This window comes from Brachycentrus maculatus, unplaced genomic scaffold (genome assembly GCF_059751285.1).
Source record: "Brachycentrus maculatus isolate JH-2025_06_01 unplaced genomic scaffold, ASM5975128v1 h1tg000086l, whole genome shotgun sequence".
Classification (NCBI taxonomy): Eukaryota; Metazoa; Arthropoda; class Insecta; order Trichoptera; family Brachycentridae; genus Brachycentrus; species Brachycentrus maculatus.
Window position 1 is genome coordinate 2,616,573 of NW_028280840.1, and position 19,073 is coordinate 2,635,645.

At 30.2% G+C, this 19,073-nt stretch overlaps 3 protein-coding genes across 4 annotated transcripts; 2 read left to right on the top strand and 1 right to left on the bottom strand.

The window, feature by feature from the left end:
- The first annotated feature begins 355 nt into the window (after positions 1-355).
- Rpp30 (ribonuclease P protein subunit Rpp30) lies at positions 356-4,709 on the top strand. 2 transcript variants are annotated; one of them, XM_088257701.1, is made up of 6 exons: positions 356-611; positions 948-1,075; positions 1,815-1,889; positions 2,656-2,999; positions 3,705-3,784; positions 4,330-4,709. In XM_088257701.1, the coding sequence occupies exons 1-6, from the start codon at positions 491-493 to the stop codon at positions 4,446-4,448; spliced, it is 867 nt and encodes a 288-aa protein (XP_088113827.1). In that variant the 5' UTR covers positions 356-490; the 3' UTR covers positions 4,449-4,709. The 2 variants fall into 2 exon arrangements, with proteins under 2 accessions (XP_088113827.1, XP_088113828.1); XM_088257702.1 differs by lacking the exons at positions 356-611; positions 948-1,075 and adding an exon at positions 1,323-1,454.
- A 687-nt stretch (positions 4,710-5,396) lies between these two features.
- Positions 5,397-16,344, bottom strand: Rab14 (RAS oncogene family member Rab14). The gene is made up of 5 exons (XM_088257703.1): positions 16,073-16,344; positions 14,918-15,027; positions 14,013-14,193; positions 13,241-13,423; positions 5,397-12,395 (listed from the first exon to the last, which is right to left on the bottom strand). The coding sequence occupies exons 2-5, from the start codon at positions 15,021-15,023 to the stop codon at positions 12,224-12,226; spliced, it is 642 nt and encodes a 213-aa protein (XP_088113829.1). The 5' UTR covers positions 15,024-15,027; positions 16,073-16,344; the 3' UTR covers positions 5,397-12,223.
- Positions 16,345-16,665: 321 nt separating this feature from the next.
- Ntmt (N-terminal methyltransferase) lies at positions 16,666-18,857 on the top strand. The gene is made up of 2 exons (XM_088257704.1): positions 16,666-17,414; positions 18,397-18,857. The coding sequence occupies exons 1-2, from the start codon at positions 16,984-16,986 to the stop codon at positions 18,791-18,793; spliced, it is 828 nt and encodes a 275-aa protein (XP_088113830.1). The 5' UTR covers positions 16,666-16,983; the 3' UTR covers positions 18,794-18,857.
- Positions 18,858-19,073: the final 216 nt, after the last annotated feature.

Sequence of the window (19,073 nt, forward strand, 5' to 3'; positions counted from 1 at the left end):
TCGTCAAGGCATTTTTGGACGTCTTCATAGGAATTGAAGTGCTGCTCAACAAACGCATGGCTCATCGGACAAAAACAAAGTGCTAAGTTAGGTGAATAAGGCGGGTGGGGTAGGACCTCCCAGTTGAGTGACTCCAAGTACCTAGTTGCGAACGAAAGATGATGAAGACTCGTGTTCTTCAAATAGATATCGTTCACATAGTCGTGATAGTCACTTGTCATGTAAACAATGTTAGATGATCATCTGACGCACATCTTAAATATCTGAACAAAACCCAATAAATGGCATTTTGACTTTTGTTATTGATCTAGAATCTATGGTGTTTTATTTGTATATCTGTGTCTGTGATTTGTGTGTGCTAATAAAATAAGTTTTGAAACGGCACGCGTATTTTATGTGTAACCTACTTTTTTAGTTTAAAAACCGTGTTTTTTATAATTTAGAATTTATGTTTAATGAATAAGAAAATAATTATTTCATAGTGTAATTTATGATTTATTGTCATCGACGAGAATATTCTTTGGACATCATGATTCCCAAGTGTAAAGTGTATTGTGATTTTAATATATCTGATAAAATTGATTTAAAGAAAATAAAAATACTTTCAAACTGTAAGTTGTTAACAATTTATAGCTGTTTATTAAGAAATTATAACCACATGGATTAATAGTTATAATGACAATAAAGTGTCTCCAATGTGTTTTTTTAGTTGCCTCTAACATTCAATATAAGAAAATGATATGTATCCGTTTTCAAAAAAATGAGGGTTGAGTGTACCTCTTTTCTAATGAGAATAAACTTAAATATAAAATATGCAAAATATGATTTATTCTGTAAGCATACTCCACTAACATGGAAAACCCTGCACCTTAATGACTGGTGACCAAGAGTTAAAATATTACCCATAGAAAATTTATTGAAAAATGAAAATATTATATTTTTTTTAGTAGGATACAAAACAATTGCACTCAACAAGACAATCAGTGAATCAATTTTTGAAATAAAGAAAAAGAACAAGAAATCGGAGAGTCGAGAAATTGTTGACATAATCCCAGCGCCAATTCAAGTTCCAAAGGTAATTATCATTTGGAATTAATAAGGCGAATTTGTGACATCACAAATTCTTCCTTCTTATGAAAAAAAAAACTTCCCACATGCACTATAGCCCGATTTTATTGAAACATTATAATTATGTTATTATATTTAATAAATTTCTCACAGGGTATTTTTTTTAAAAATTATTTCGTTATTAACAACATTTTAAGATTGGTGGGATGCTAGACAAAACAACTGAGTAGTTGAGAACCATGATAAAGTTGGGAACTGACCTCCGCATTTCGTCGTAACGAAACATTCGCGGCGAGCATCCGACTTCAGATGGAGCACTCGGAACGCTGTACTGACTATACGAATGCTCGCAACGTAACGTAACACGTTACGACAAAATGAATCCGGTCAGTCCCCACCATAATATATAATTTTTTTGACAATAATTTGAGTTTAATAAATTTAAGTAATGTTTTGTAATAATGAATACTTACAAAATATGATAAGAGTTGAACGCAGGCGTTTATATAATTTTTATTTATTGTTGTTTTATTTCCTATATAAAATTCATTTCCTTTTAGAAGTAAAATACTATAAAAAATAATTCTTGGGTGTTTTAAGTGGCATAAAAATCATCTCTTATGAGCGATGCATGGATCTAGGTAGGAGGAATTTGGGAATTACTGTTTTAAAATTGCCTGACTTTTCAACAATGTTATCATTTTTATTGGATACAATCCAAATACTACATATTTTCTTTATTCCAGGATGTCGCTACCAATATAACCGTTCTTCATAGACTAACTGTAGAAATATCAGAAATAAGTTCGTGTTTAAAATTGGTATGCATTATTATTACATTATATTATTTTGAATTAAATTAAATTATGATAACACCTCTCAGACGTATGTGCAGAAAAATATTGTATATGATGAATGTCTGAATGGTGAAATACAGAAAGAATGCAAGGTTAAGAAGCATCATTGTTTTAAAGTTATGATTGAGAGGATAATAATATTTTATTTTTTTTACAAAAAAGAAATACGCTATTCAAGAATCTAGTCTCTTGACAATGTAATAACTTCCATGACCATCTATATAACTTAGTCAGATTTTTGAGTCCTTTGTAGGATCCGATACTTGACTTGTATTTTAGTCGATGCACTTAACTTATGGGGCTCCCCTCTCTCTTGTCTTCTATTTTCCCCTCTATTGTATTAGTTACCCAGATAATTATTGAGTAATATGTATGTATGTAATTCTTTATGTCCGCCTCCGTAGTGTAATGGTCAGCACGCTCGGCTACCGTTCTGGAGGTCCCGGGTTCGATTCCCAAGGGGGGTGAAATAAATATAAGTGATTTTTTCACTGTAATATTTATTCAAAATTACCATGGACTGGTACCTGAAGCGGAGGACTGATCACCTTTCCTTCATGTATAAACGATCAAGATAACACTGCGTTTATATGACACAGTGCCCTATGCACCATTGGGGTGCGGATAAGGGTTTTATTATTATTATTATTATTATGTAATTCTTTATAAAAACTAATAGATAAGTAATGTAAATATATGAATATTTAATACTAAATTACTTACTTTTCAGAACCAGTCTGAAAATTTAAAAAAATATGATATTTTAGCTATCATACCTTCTACTCCTGCGGCCTTGAACCATGCATGTACCACCATGGATGTGGATGTCATATCATTCTCTCCAGAAGTAAACTCAATCATGAAAATAAACCGGAAATTGTATAAACAAGCAGTGGAAAGAGGAATATTTTTTGAAGTCATGTATTCCCCGGCAATTAAGGATTCTTCGTGCAGAAGGAACATCATTCAACGAGCCCACCTATATCATGCAATTGGCAAGTCAGCCAATATGATATTGACGAGCGGAGCTGAAAATGAGTACCAAATAAGAGGACCTTATGATATTATCAATTTGTATCCTTTTAAAATTTAAATGACAACAGACCATCGCGCCGCTTCCCTGCAAGGGTAGGCAGGGAGAATGGAATGCCACGCTACTTTGTCTTTGCAAACATTCGCCTCTTCCACATTCACGCATCTACTCCTACATGTCAGGTCATTATTTTGTCTCCTGATCTGACCGCTTTCAAGTATTTGACATTCTTGATTGTGCCGGGTTTTCCTCGGTCTTACCCTGCTCCTATTTTCAACTACATTTGCCTCATAAATTTGTTTTACTGTTCTTTCCTCACTCATCTGTTCCACATATCCAAACCATCTCAGCACACCTTTCTAATTTTATGGATTTAAAACTTAAATATGTATGATATTTTAAATAACCATTAATCTAGTAACAGTTATCTTATCATAAATCACAGAATCCAATCATTAACGCCTGTAATGTTATACAAGAGGATTTTTATTGCAAATACTATCCTATACATTATTATCAGCCCTTGATGCTAAAATTTCTTACTTTCTGAATGAATTATTAAAACACACCAAGCTTTTAAGAATGCACGGCATATCGAGCATTTCAACAAATTGTTCTAAGAATTTAAAGCACATTTGTAAATATGAAGTTGTGATGCAGTGACATTTGTAAGACAACTTTGTTCTTTTTTATATTATTAAGAACATGTGTGTTTATTATATTTTCCTTCATTTTGTTTATTTCAGAGGTCTTGTTTTTGGATTGAACGAACAACTGTGTAAACGTTCCATGACTGAGAATGCTAGAAGATTATTACTAAAAGCAGGTATATGTACATACACACCTTACAGAACGAAGCGCACCACTAGCAACTTACATAAATATCTATATTTTAAATAAAAAATACTAAAGCTTTTATTTTTTTATGGTGCAACAAAAAATTATTTAATTGATAAATCATGTTACAAGGGGTATTTTTTGTAAATTTTGAGTCCAAATTAGACAATTTTTCTAAACTTGAGTTGAGATTAATAAAATCATTGACTATTTTTGTTATTTTTTTTTAAACCATTCAATTTATTTATCAACATTTAAGTCATATAGTAATTGCCTTGAAAATGACAGTAAAAAATAGGTAATATTATGTTTACAACAATGTAAGATTCCTAAAGGGTAATTCCAAAAAGGCAAGGGTCTAACAAGTGACTAATTAACCAACATCTGTGGTCCGCTCGTTCTGTTATTTATTATAATATCCATTATTTATTACTTTTTAATATACTTTGGAGATTATAAACATTATTTTATTGTAATCCATATTGACAAAAAAAAGAATCTATTTTTTTTTCAATATAATTAACTTAATTTCAGATAATAGAAAACGTGGGAAAGCTGCTGTATTTGTTTCGATAAAAGATGAACATTCAAATAAAAATGATGATGCAGATTGTTTACCTCCAGAATGTAAAAGAAGCAGAAATGAATTGTGATTTTTCTTTACACGTAGAATACACTGAATAAAAATGCATTCACAGAAACTTATTTGGTCACGCTCTTTACAAAAAAAATAATTGCGAGGGGGGGGGGGTATTTTGGTATACTTTCACAATCGGAATGTGTACTAGTATAATTACAGCATTATAACCAAACCATTGAAATAAAATATTAAAGCCAAGGTTTAATATTAAAGTAAAGTTAGTAAGTTCCACAGAACTTACTTTCTACAATAAATATATATTTGTAAAAATAAATAAGCATTCTTATTTGCAACCTTTCCAAAATTTTTTTTTCTAATTTTCTTAGAATTTTTGCTAAAAAAAATGATTGCTGGAGAACTATATGATTTTTTTTCTCTAGTGATCGAGAAAATCTGAATGTACTGTATTAAACCATCTTATACATAATATATGTACATTGGCAGGGTTATTGTTATGAAACAATATCTTCCAACCAACTAAAAATGGACTAGTGATAGTGGGTAAGGTTTGTACCTTCGACAACTACAGCTTTTTATTTCAGAACTTGGATGGGTTAATAAAATGGATAACCATTGTTAATTATGCAAAGGTATCATTTCAGTCATAAAAAATGATTTTTGAGGGCATACTAGTAGAATGCATTAAAATCATACAAGCATATTTCCGAATACATAGTGGAGCATAAAATTCTTACACAGAACTCTTTTATTTAAATGAAATTATTACTTAACAATTGTAAATTAAGTACTTTAAGGTATTATTTTGCATGTATTTACTCAAAAGAATATTATTAACATTTGATAAGTAATAATTTAAAAGAAAAAAAATACTAATGTCTGAGAATGCCTAGAATAAAGTATTCTCTTTTGAACTCCATTATCCTGGAACATATTTATATGACTGAACACATTCTGCTAGTATGCCCGCGATATATTCTACAAAATAATATTTTATGTGATATATGTTTTAATAACATTTATTTTTGGATAATTTTACATATAATCACAAGAACATAATGCTATCTTACAAGTCGGTGACAAAGGAAAAAAATTATATACAATTTTATAAACTTTTTATAAATTATAATATCCTATAAACCTAAATAATTATGTATATTATATTCTTATATTATGATATATAGAAAAATATGCAGTTACACGGTAATAATGACATTATTGTTTACTAATATAAGATAAATAAATGGGTGAAGCACAGTCACTACACAGTGAATTTTTGTAAATTGGACAAATTTTAGTAATAAAAAACTTGTGTTATTTTTTACTATACGACAAATTATTTATTTTGACAACCGGCAACATAAACATGTACATTTGATTTTTAACTGAAGAAAATATATACATATATATTTATAGCAAGAAGTAGATATTGAGTGACTTTTGTATTGCTTTAGATACAGATATGATTATCTGTGAAGTTAATTATAAATGTCTATGGCTGCTCAATTTTAAAAGCAAATAAGAGAAAAATTTAATTAAAAAAAAATATTTTCATTATTGCTGCAAATATTTATGTGAAAAAAATACTTATTTTGTTGACCTAGCTGGAGTTGAACCTGAAACAGTTCAACATGACTAAAGAACAGAACTTTAATAACTAATCATCAATTAACAAATAAAAATACTCATTTCAAGATTTAAAAACAAAATCTTTATGACACATCATTTTTCATGGGTTTTTGCAGCATTTAAAAAACCTTAACCCTTACGATTTACTTACTCAAAGAACTCTGGGCTGGAATTCCATACAGAAATCAACGTTTTAACTTTGACTTTTCTTCTATTTGATAAAAAACAGCTATTATTTTTTCCTTCGGTATCTTCAGTTTCCTGACGATGCTAATCATCAGAGAAAAAGATCAGACAAAAAAGTCCAGAAGTAACGTTACAGTGATGCTAACTTCCATATGGAATAACTGCCCTGATGCTGAACACAGGACTAAACTAAAGATGCTATAGAGATGGTTCACTTAACTTTAGATATTGTTCATGTGACAGAAATATAGATATTATACATATGGAGTTTATTGCACATTGATAAGATTATCCGTAGAATTCGTAAAGGCACCACAGATTTGGTGATAAAAACTGATTTTGACTCCAAAAATTTACACCAATGCATAAAAAAAAGTATATAAGCTCCATTTTTATATTAGATTAAATAGTTAATGAAGGCTGAGCAGTGCAAACACTTGCGCGTTTCCATATTATTGTTTCAATATGTGACACAAATGCTTGAATTACTAAACCCATCATTATCGTTCCTCTAAATTTAATGTTTCAATGCAAAGTGTGTACATATTGGAGAATTATCTTCAGAAAGAATTCAAACGAAACAATATATGTCTGTGCTTTACCTCCGCTGAAACCTGGCACATTGTCTTTTCGACACCGTAACCAAACAAAGGCTCAGTAAAATAAATGATATTTTGGAATAAATAATCACCTTAGGTAGTACTCTGTTCTTTTTATGTTCTTAAAAAGAACAGAGTATTCGTTTAAAGCAAATATTGAAATTTGGTTTTAATTTTGAGCTGCCTTAGTTTGTGTAAACTGCTATGCAAATGCTATGAAAATGTCACATGTGTAAGCTATTTTCCCCCCCAATAAACTACACTACCAAACTCTTAAATCTTAAAATGGATTAAAAGGCATTCATTAAATGCAGCCCCTCAATATATTTGTCTGTACGCCAATTCACAATGATAGAATCATCAGGTTGGACGGATTAAAGAGAGGCCTTTTTATCAATAAAAAATATGTATCATTTTTGCAGTGATCACGCAAAAATACATATTTGTTTAATTAAACATAAATACATATTTTATTAATACACAGGAGAGGGATGAAACTAATTTCAGATAGATTGCATTCCGTAAATAAATGACATTATGATATTTTGGTAGGTGTGATTGAAATTCATAATAGCTAATAAACATAGACGTAACCTAATATTTTTCAAAAATGCTAATGCTCGGAATAGTATTTGCTTTTTTTTCTTTTATTGGTGTAGTTATCTTTTTTGAATTCAATAAATAATACTTAAAGTGGATTTAGTTATCATTGTGGGTTTAATTCCATCTATAATATGTAATATTCTACTAGTATGAAGCAATATGCTAACTTTATTGGTTTGCTGTATCTGAATGTTTGGCCTGGACATCTGAGCATGAAAGTGCCTGTGGTAGCATCGTCGAATGAATTTAAGGAGTCCTGTAGACAATATATTGATAAAACCCTTTCAAACTTGCAAGACATCCCTGAAAATGCGACATTTGAAATTCCATTAAAAATATTTTTTAATGATTGTGGCGCCTGCATAATCTTCATATACTTAAGAAATTATTGATATAAGACCGCGGGGAGGGGGTATTTGTTTGAACATACTAAAATCTTCTGACCAATCAGTATATTACAGTCGAAATATGCACACATGACTGATCTATCACATTTATTACCAGGATGCGTTAAACATATTTTTTATTGCTGTATTTTTGTTCTAAAATAATATATAATTAGTATATTAAGCCATGTTTATTATATCGACAATTGTACGGAGATTTGCTTTAAATATAAGAGCCATTTAAATTTTAGAATAAAATAACAAGTTTTTTAAAATATTTTAATAAACTTTTAATGACTTTCCAGAGAAGTTATCTCTTTGGCACTCAATATATTATACATTTCTCCTTATGACTGTCAATATATGGGACCCCTCATATTCATACTATCATAAGCTACAAATTAATAATTTTGAATTTTAAATACTAGAATATTTTTGCACCTAATTTTATTTTTCTTCAATACAAAACTAGTAACCCTAAATAAATATACAGGACAAAACATGCTTGAATCCTAAAAATTGCATTTTGTGGCTTATGACAGTATGCGTAAGAGGGGTCGATACACTGTACGGATTCTGTGCTACAGCATATGGACATTTAAATATAAGAAATAAAGTACTTGAATAAGACCACTTTTTGAGTTTGTTCATGTAAACATGACTAGTTTTGATAACATCTGTAGTTCTCGAAACTAGTCATGTTTACATTAATAAACTCAAAAAGTGGCCTTATACAAACATCTTATTTATATATTCAAATCATTTATTCCACAAAGTTAATGTCAAATCAATAAATAATACAGCATATGGACAGATTTCTTTTCTTGTAATTGAGTAAAATGCATGTAAGATATATTAAAAATATTATAGAGTAAAATATGTTATAATAAAATGCAATGCACAAAAGTTAAATTAAATGTATCACTGAAAATTATGCAAGACCAGTATGAATTATACAGATTTTTGAAACCGTTTATTCATTTTTAAAAGTACTCAATATCAGATCTTTTAAAAGTTAACGAATGATAAAATATATGAGTGTACTAAAAATCTTTATTGCATACTACTCTAAAGTTCTACAAGGTAAGTACCAGTCATTCATCTTTACTTTACTCAACGATGTATTCGTAGCTTGTAATTTTTCAAATTCAATTATTTTAAATGTAAAGTCTACTTATCTGTTTGCAAAACTTTAAGAATATAATACATATAAATAAACAGTATTGTGCCTGTCATGTTTCGATACTTCTCTATTCATTTAAAAATCAGATTTAAGAAAGTCATCCGAAGGAAAAGACAGCAATAAGCAACAAATATGACTACGCGGAAAACATTTTACAGTGAACTTTAAAAAAAAAGCGATGAAAAGATTGAAAAAAAAACATTAATTTAAAAAAAATAAAAGGGTATTTCATATTTTTGTGCTATCATGTGAAGAGGGAGAGAGATACATAATGATTAAACACCTCCATAGTCATATGATAGTCATTCCATTCTAGTCTCCTGATAGTCATTCTTTATAAATTATTAGTGCATAAACAAACTTTTTATGTAATCCACTAGAGCAAATTTCTTATATGTATAAAAAAACAAATTGCCATGATCGTAGAATAATGACGTATGTGATTTATAAAGTTTACAGAAGAACAGTTCAGTATTTCTTTTTCTTAGATGATTGTAAATCAGAACCGTTGTTACACTGCCTGGGAATTTTTAAGGCTAATAAAAGAAATATACAATTTTGTATACCATTAGGTGGACTTGTTTTTTGGACATCCGATCATTCATATTTTTAAAACTATTTACTTTTTTAATATGTAAGAGTATTTTGAATTTTTGCACATTTGTCATTGTTCTACAACTATGGCACATTGAAAATACATAAATATTGTCTTGTACAATACAAAGGTATATTCTTTTCAATCAAGTAATATTTGATTTTTGATCGCGTGATGGTAAAACATAATTTTTTTTGTTAATATATTAATACATTTGTTGATTGTTAACTTGATTTAATTTCCAAAATTGCATTATGACATTATGTAGAAGGTTTAAAAGCATGTATGCATCAGGAATTTTCTTTTAAGAGCAGAACATTGTAACTAGTTTTAGGAGTAGATTAAAATATGTCTAGAATGACACTACATAAAAAAAAGATGTGACGTTCCTTGCGCAGTTCCCAAAATTTTCTTAAAAGAAAGGGCAAATTAGTTGTAAGGATGCACTTTCTCTCATTTAAAATACTCTATGGTTCCAGCAAGCCATGTATATTCTAAGAGAATATGCAACTATAATTTTAAAAGATCTACAACCCTTATCCGCGCCTGACGGTGCATAGGGCACTGCATTATATAAACACAGTGTTATCTTGATTGTTAACACATGAAGGAAAGGTGATCAGTTCTCCGCTTCAGGTACCAGTCCAGGGTAATATTGAGTAAATATTAGAGTGAATTATCACTTACATTTATTTGACCCCCCCCCCCTGGGAATTGAACCCGGGACTTCCAGTATGGTAGCCAAGCGTGCTGACCATTATACTACGGAAGCAGACAAAAAAAGGAAAAACATTACACTATGGAGGCAGACATTTAAAAGATAGCACACATAAAATTCATATGTAGTTTGTAAATATCAACTGTGGTTTAAATTCATTTGAAGCTGTGCTCATTTAACATTAGATTAATTGATGATATGTTAGCAAACATAATAAAATCGTGTAAGCCAATATTTGTTTACGGTTGTTTCAACCCTTTTCTTCATCCATAACAACCCTTTTCGTGTCGAAAAGGAAAACAAAGTAAGAATATTGGTCAATTTGTATTTGAACTATAATTATTGCAGAGTTCCACATAACTCTAACCATAAAGCATTTTATACTTTGCACGCAATCTTAACTCTTGTAAAAAAATCCTAATAGTGCAATATTGTTGAACCATGAAATGATGCAAAATTAAATAATCTAGCAGTGAGAGTAATGGTTTCATCAATCAAGCTTTAAGATATGTATACATATAAACACTTAAATAGTGTATTTTTTTATATTTGCATTTAAAAAATACTAAAATCTGTTTTGTACCAACGAAGTATACTAAATAGGAATATTTGAATTATAAATGACAGCGAAAAAATATGATTAAGACATCCATTATTTAAATAATACTGAGAAAGGAAAAAAAAGATATTGCCATTACAAAGCCAACTAAGTCATCTTTAACACGTTCACTAATGAGAAATTTCTCAAAAAAATGTATTTAGTTAATGCAATCCTTTTGATGTTATGTTTGTATCCTCTTTTATGTATGTAAAATTTCACATACGGAGAACGTATTAAAGAATGAGTCTCAATTTACTTTGACAGGATTGAGTTTTATTATTATAATAATGCTCCAAAACAATATTTTAGAACTGAAGTTAAGATCATTTCTTCAAAATTTCTTCAAATATAAAGAGATTACATATATAAAGAAAATGATCCTATATAAAGATCATACATTAAAGTAGAATCTCACTAATCCGGTACTTTAGAGGTCTGGTATGTCCAGTGAACCGGCAATTGCAAGTCAGGGAAAGGCCATGATTATGTGAGTAGTACTCGAAAATTCATATCTAGGGAGTGCATAAATATTATCTTAAATACAAGCACAAATATTTTTCAAGCACATTTTCACATATGTATTTGTTTTTCATTGCATTTCAATAATCCAATATAATCAGGTTTTATATAGTCACATTGGTGAGATTATACCGTAGTATTATTATAATTAAATTCATCAAATTAAATTTCATTAAAAATTAAATAAGCTTATTTTTAAACCATCACAAATTCTCTTGATTTTATAAAAAACTGCTAGTAACAAAATATTTTTCTTAATAGTCAGAAATGGTATTTTAAATTTTCAAAGTGATTTTTTTCTTCATATTTTTAATAATATAATAGAATATTTATTAACACGTTGAAATTTGCAAATTTTTAAAAACCCATAGCTTTATTAAAAATTAAATTCTACTTTCCGTTTTAACATCATAAATAAGTGTATTCTTTTGTGTTTTCAAAACACATAAAACCTTACAAATCTTTATCTATATTCAACACGACTCCCGTCAACGCGTGGCTCCAATATTTGATGGACCCGCGAGCCGTATTCGATGCACAGAATGTGTTGAATAAGTAGAATTTTCATGTAATATAAAATTTTAATGAAAGGAAGAAAAATATAAATATATGATCGATAATTTAAAAATATTTTTATGTACATCACGATTTTAATACAGTTCCATGGTTCTTTAAAATAATGCTAGTAAAAATCACGATGTACTCGTATTGCAAACATTTTATCTGAGTAAGCCACTTTGATATAAACATATACGGAATGTCTCATATTTCACCCATAAAAGAATATTGCGTAAGTTTACAACATATTTAGTTAGCAAGAGCAATTATCTTTAGGTTCGGGTTGATCGGTGAGAGGTCGGCCGGGTTGCGCGGGTTTGTGTTGAACACCAGATTCAGCCGCGTTTAAATCTAGACGCCCGTCTTGGATGCTCTGGTATATTTTCTTGGCAGTTTCCAGAAAGGCTTCTTCTACATTTTCACCCCTGAAAGTAAATTAACAATGTGCCTTTACCCTTTTTACAGCAGAATAATTCGTATTGACAGGAAAATAGTGCTGTGGAATCTACTTTTAGAATCAAAATTATGACCTGGTGGTATATTCATAAAGTGATATACAGGTGTTTACATTAAAAGTTAAGTTAAACCCATATTCAGGTGTTAGTATCATATACCCATATATGCCTAAGGTCCCGTGTTATGTTTTAATTTTGACTTATATACCTTTATACAAACGGTGCATTTGTGTCAGCAGTAGATAGACTAATAAAAAAATGACAAAATCAAGTTGTTTGATAATATAACAATATCATACAAGTAACAACAATAAGCATAAATAACGAGCTTCACCAGTAAATAATAAATTGATAACATCGAACATACACTAAATAAAATGGGAAAATTAACACTTTTTTTTGTTTTTTTTGTTGTTGTTGTGAGGTCAAGGGATCTTGCATCCCTTATGACACTGCGACTATATTAGGTCTATTGTGACCTCAAATTAACACCTTCCTTTTCTCATAGTTTGTTTTGTCCTGAGAAGAGTAATGTATAAAGGTGGGGATTGACCGGAGTCATTTCGTCGTAACGTAACACGTTACGATGCGAGAATTGGTATAGTTAGTACAGCGAGCCGATCAGCTAGCCGCTCGTTCCTAGTACTCCATCCGATGTCGGATGCTCGCCGCGAATGTTATGTTACGACTCAATGCTCCGGTCAGTCCCCACCTTAAGGAGAACATATGAAGAGAAGAAACGGAAAATTTTAAGGGTTAATTTGTATTCAACTGATAAGTCCATAAAGAAAAATATGTCATTTAATAGAACTCACGTTTTGGCACTTGCTTCTACAAACATAAGGCCATTGTCATCGGCAAATTGTTTTGCTTCTTCATATGTGACATCGCGTTGTCCCTCCAAATCAGATTTATTCCCAATAAGGAATATGACAGTACTGGGGTTGGTTAGATTGCGTGTATCAGTGAGCCAGCTACTTAGGTGGTTGTAAGTTGACCTGTTTAACATAATATCAAACATAAAAATGGGCGTTTTATCATTCGATGTTGAATTTTTCATTACTTTTTATTGAACAAAGATAAATGACATTTATAAAATTTTGCTGCATTGATTAAAGGAAATGCTTGTATTGAAATGTTCTGTTTATAAAATGATATTTTCTTTTACAAAACAGCATAAAATTTCACAATACACATGTTTTTTTACAAATGGGCTCATTACCATTTTGCAACCTTGATGTGAATTTAGATTGCATCAGTTTTAAATGTTGTATATTACATCCTTTGAGTTATTTATTGATCAAATACTTAAAATAATAGTTTGTAATGGATTCTGCCATAGGCGTTATGTTATTTAACGTTATAAGGTGATGCAGCAATGGAAATATATTTCAAGGTCATAAATTGTAAGTAAGTCCTAAGGATAAATGATTTTTCGCAAGTGTTAGATATGAAGCTGTGTATTAAAAATAAAAATTTATTGATTGTACAATGTTATGTACTATGGACAATAACTAATCCACCCTTTTTACACTTCATAAAAGTGGTGAAAACAAGGAAAAATACAAATATATCAATTTGTTTTACCTCCGAGTTATGTCATAAACCATAAGTGCTCCCGCAGCACCACGATAATAAGATCGAGTGACTGCTCGGAACCTCTCTTGTCCAGCTGTATCCCAAATCTGCAACTTTATTTTCTGTCCCGACACCTCTATGATCCGAGTGCCAAATTCAACTCCAATAGTGTGGGGACAATCAGCCATAACTACAAGAATAATGTAACTTAAATAAAAATTTACACTGTTAACACTAAGGACGGAAGGTATTTCTACCCGTTCGGTTGATTTATGCTTAATGACGAGAAGTCTATTTTTACCTTCTGCGCCGGCCTAATTTCAAAGTCAGAAAATAAGGAATTATTTAATGTTTTTAAATGAATATTATGTACCAATCTCTTTGTTAAGGTCTAAACTCTACACTACATGTACACAATTATTAAATTTTGAAGCCAGCAGTCTGCAGGCTTAAAAAAAACACCCGTCCGAAATGTGTTAAAATCGATCACCATAGTTTAATTATTCATGCACTACATCCTTAAAGATAGCTAGCATGACATTCTAAATAGTGGTGATAAGAATATTGAAATTTGCTGATTATGTATAAGAATGTTATTATTTTGTCTAATTAACATCATCATCATCATCATAACCCTTTATACGCACCCGATGGTGCATAAGGCACTGCATCGTACTGACGCAGTGTTATTTTAATTTTTAGTTACATGGAGGCAAGGTGATCACTCCTGCGCTTCAGGGACCAGTCCAGAGTAATTTTAAATAAATATTACAGTGAAAAATCACTAATATTTATTTTCACCCCCCCTGGGAATCGTACACGGGACCTCCAGCATGGTAGCTAAACACGCTAACCATTACACCATGGAGGCGGACAATTGAAGCATATGATAAACAAAATTGAAAGAAACATACATTTCTTTTCTGTAAATTGGTGAAGTAGACACGATTTCCCAACACCCATATCACCAATGATTATATATTTGAAGATGTAGGAGTAATTATACGGGCCTGCTGCCATTGTTCTGAAAAATAAATATGAACAAATATAGTCAAAACTATAATTCATGAAAGGATAGCATAGGATAACACAGTTAAAACTGAAGCAAATGATTTTTCTTTGAGTTACAAACATTTAAAAATTGGATTCTATCAGGATTGCTATAAGATTTGTTAAGACAAAAACATATAAAGGGTAAAGAAAAATATTTACAATTCGCTTAAATAAATTTTTAAGGGTCAGTATTAAAAAAACGAAAAAAATTTTTTTTTCATTGACTAATAATAACTTTTTCCCTGAATGAGCATGATGTACACAGCAGTAAAAATATTCTAATCAATTATTGGAGATAACCAGTACGACACTATCAGGTAAAGTTGAATTTTGATAACTATACGAAACTTGTTTTTTTATTAATGTAATAAAGTATACGAAGAAAGAAAGATTCATCCGCTCTGGGGTGGGGCAATAATAATAATTTTGGATAATTTATATGGCGTCATTTTCATAAAATACTACCTCAAGGGGCAAGTAAGGTTTCTCTCAACAAAAAAATATATGTTTTTAATCTTGCCAATTTGAGGCGTAGCTGAGACACCATAATAAATACGAGATTTTTTCTAAAAAGTGATATGATTAGATGCTACCCAGAGGCGAATTTGTAGTATCACAAATTCCTTATGTTTTTTTTACTAGAATTTATTGATGGCGGCCACCTTTGTCATGGCGGTAGAGCCGAAGGAAATACAATACCGCGAAATTAAAAAGAAATGAAATTCCATATTTATATTCAATGAACAAAGATTAATTATTTTTATCTTAGATCAAGATTCAGAATATCAAATAAAATGTTTAAGATTTTCAACTTATTTTGTACGTTAATATCCAACAACATATTTACATTATTGTTATAGGTCATTTTCAACTAATTTCCTCCATTTGAAAACAAAAAAAGGAGAGGCCATGACAAGACAAAGTGATGGAATTATGTCAATTACCGATCATTTGGCTAAAAAAAACTAATTATTGATAAGTAGGTATTTCAGAAATTATTATGATTGTATACTCACACTTCTTAAGAAACTGGCACAATAACAAATAATGAAAAACCTTTTGGAATAATCAACACATCAAAATGTAAATGCGACGGTCTTAATGAGATGTACAAACGCTAAGAGACAATAACAAGTGGTGTTTTTTAAAAATAAATTATTACAAAATACTTATTGAGTTTAAGTTATAATTAAAACATTAAGATATATCCAGGGAGGTGACGTATACACGATATATTAATCATCGAATAAGAATATAAACCCCATCGACGAAAATGACAACCGACATTATGCCATAAACAAAGTAATTTTCAGACGACATTATCTGTGTTTTCAGATATTTTCCGTCCTGCGTTCGAGTTCCGAAAGTACCAACTAAGAGTAGTGATGAACATCAAAAGTTTTGCTAGCATTTTTATACTCATCAACGAGGAATCAAATATTTGTGTGAAATAAAAACCACAAGTTATTTCCTCATAAAACACCTAAATCTGCACCAAATTCGTTGTTTCTTGCGCGTGGAACAAATTTCAGAAAATATTTTCAATATTTTGGAACGCACTACTATTGTAGCATAAACAATTTTGCATAGAAAAATGAGGTAAGCGCAGGCGCCTTCAAATCCTGAATAATGCAAATAAAAATGCAAAATTCCATGTGATTCCAAGCAACTTGTCATTTGGGTGTCAATTTTCGAAAATATTTTTTAATGTGGAATTACGGTAGTTCGTTAATCGTGATATTTTATTAAAAGATTTCTCAAACAAAATATTAAATAATATTCAATTTATAAAATATCTGTGGCGTATTGTATCGTAGAGGTTATAATTGATTAAAGAGTGATGAATTTGTGAATGATGTTTCGCGCATTTTTACTATCAAAAATCGCTGTGTTTTCCTGAACTGGAAAAACGAATCCAAATCTCATAATGGAGTCCGCGTTCTATAAGAAGGCTGCAGATTATTGGTCAAAGATTCCCCCTACGTTGGAAGGAGTGTTAGGAGGATTTGGATTCATATCAAACATTGATATTCAGGGTTCAAAAATATTTCTCAATCAGCTGTTTGATTTGGAAGACCCTCCACAAAAGACCATTGCCCTGGATTGTGGGGCGGGGATTGGAAGAATTACTAAAGATCTCTTGATAGACATATGTGACAAGGTGGAGTTAGTAGAACAAAATGAAGCATTTTTGAAAGAAGCGGAAATTTCAATTGAACCGAAATCCAAATTAGGTCGCATGTTTCCTATTGGTTTGCAGGATTTTGAAACAGATGAGAAATATGATATTATATGGTGTCAATGGGTTCTTGGTCATTTGACAGATCCTGACTTTGTACAATTCTTTATCAAGTGCAAGTATGTTCCTTTATTTTTAATTATTGTTAGTAGTGCTGTATGTTTATGTTAGTTTGTCAAACATTATCAATAAAATTAAGAAAAATGTGTTGATATGGAACGAATGATTGAGAAAAGAATAGTTAAACAAATATACAAGGCAAATGTAGTTGGAAATAGAAGCAGAAAAAAAAGAAATAAAACTTGGAATGATAAAGTATTTCATATACTTGAATTTGGGCAGGTAGGAGTTGGAATTTAGGTCCTTGAGTGAGTTTTTTTTGTCATTCAGAATTTTTAACAACTAAATAAAAACCATTAATAGTATAAGTATGTATGTGAATTTTTTTAAAATTATTGCAACCTCAAGCAGATTAGTTAACCATTTGTAACTAAACCATTGATAAATTGACAAAAATTTAAATAAGACATGGTCATATTCACAATTGCCTTAAGATTTGAACTTGTAATGAAGAGTATATTAAAAAAATATATGTACATAAGCTGGTTCTCACCTGTATCCTACCCCCATCCAGATAAAATCATCATATTCTCTAGTAAATTATTGGCTCTCTGGACTCATGTTTTAAAAATCCAATAGAGAAAGTAAGTTTGAACTAGTTGAATCCAGTATTTTACCCACAATATTAGGGTTTAGAGCCGGCCTGATAAAAAAAATTCATTACGAAGTAAAATTTTAACAGGTTTGGATATAAAGTTATAATGTGGTGAAATGATGTGTTTTCAACATTGACAAAAATAAAAGTAAAAATTGTGAAATATTAATTAGTAAAAAGTAGGTTAGTCAGTCCCGAAATAAAATGCGTGTTCATAAACAGAAAAAATTAAGACAAAATCATTGTAGCGGGCGAGTTAAAAATCATATGCATATTATTCAAAGCCTGATTCACCAATTCATTTCCATTTTACAATAGGTATAAAATTATAACAGTTTTTTATTTTGTTTTTATTTCCCATTATTATGAATTAATTATCTTTTCAGGAATTCTTTGCGAGAAAATGGAGTTATTATCGTCAAAGAAAACGTTACATCTTCGGGTTTTCTTGAAAAAGATGATATTGATTCTTCAGTCACGAGATCTCTTGAACACTTATTGACATTATTAAAAGTATCAAAATTAAAAATAATTAAAGAATTTAAGCAGAATAATTTTCCAGTTGGAATTTATCCTGTATACATGTTTGCATTACGTCCTGATGATAAGTCAAAAGAAAAAGATGAAACAAGTTTAAAAGAAACAGAAAACCATAGTGATGGAAACAACGCTGTCACAAAACAGGGATGCATATTCGAAGAATCTACTGAATTGCAAGGGGACGATTCGGAAACGGAAAGCAGTAATACTTCTTTAGTCAATAATGAAACACAAGTATTATGAAATAATATTTGCTTTTTGCTAGATGGTAGTGAAAAGCATTAAAATATACATAAAAAATCAAAAATATGAAAGAAACCTTTATTCTGCTAACGTTAGATATGTAAGCCCGCTGCTTACCCATTACACTCCACGAGTAGCATCACAATAAGCATAATAGTTTTAGTAAGAGCTTTGTAGTTGGTAGTCATGTCTTCCGCTATGTTTATTACAAATTTATTAGGATAAAGCCAGTTTATTCTTGGCCAAGTTTTAAAAATTCTTATGAAAACTATTGTAGAAC

Bases quoted from the DNA above. Each gene is read 5' to 3' on its own strand.
- Rpp30 (XM_088257701.1), top strand. From the start codon at position 491: ATGATTTATTGTCATCGACGAGAATATTCTTTGGACATCATGATTCCC. The intron at 1,076-1,814 runs GTAATTATCATT...TCTTTATTCCAG, and splicing joins CGCCAATTCAAGTTCCAAAG to GATGTCGCTACCAATATAAC. The intron at 1,890-2,655 runs GTATGCATTATT...CTTACTTTTCAG, and splicing joins TAAGTTCGTGTTTAAAATTG to AACCAGTCTGAAAATTTAAA.
- Rab14 (XM_088257703.1), bottom strand. From the start codon at position 15,023: ATGGCAGCAGGCCCGTATAATTACTCCTACATCTTCAAATATATAATC. The intron at 14,194-14,917 runs GTATGTTTCTTT...TTATTCTTGTAG, and splicing joins CCAATTTACAGAAAAGAAAT to TTATGGCTGATTGTCCCCAC. The intron at 13,424-14,012 runs GTAAAACAAATT...TATGTTAAACAG, and splicing joins GTTTATGACATAACTCGGAG to GTCAACTTACAACCACCTAA.
- Ntmt (XM_088257704.1), top strand. From the start codon at position 16,984: ATGGAGTCCGCGTTCTATAAGAAGGCTGCAGATTATTGGTCAAAGATT. The intron at 17,415-18,396 runs GTATGTTCCTTT...TTATCTTTTCAG, and splicing joins CAATTCTTTATCAAGTGCAA to GAATTCTTTGCGAGAAAATG.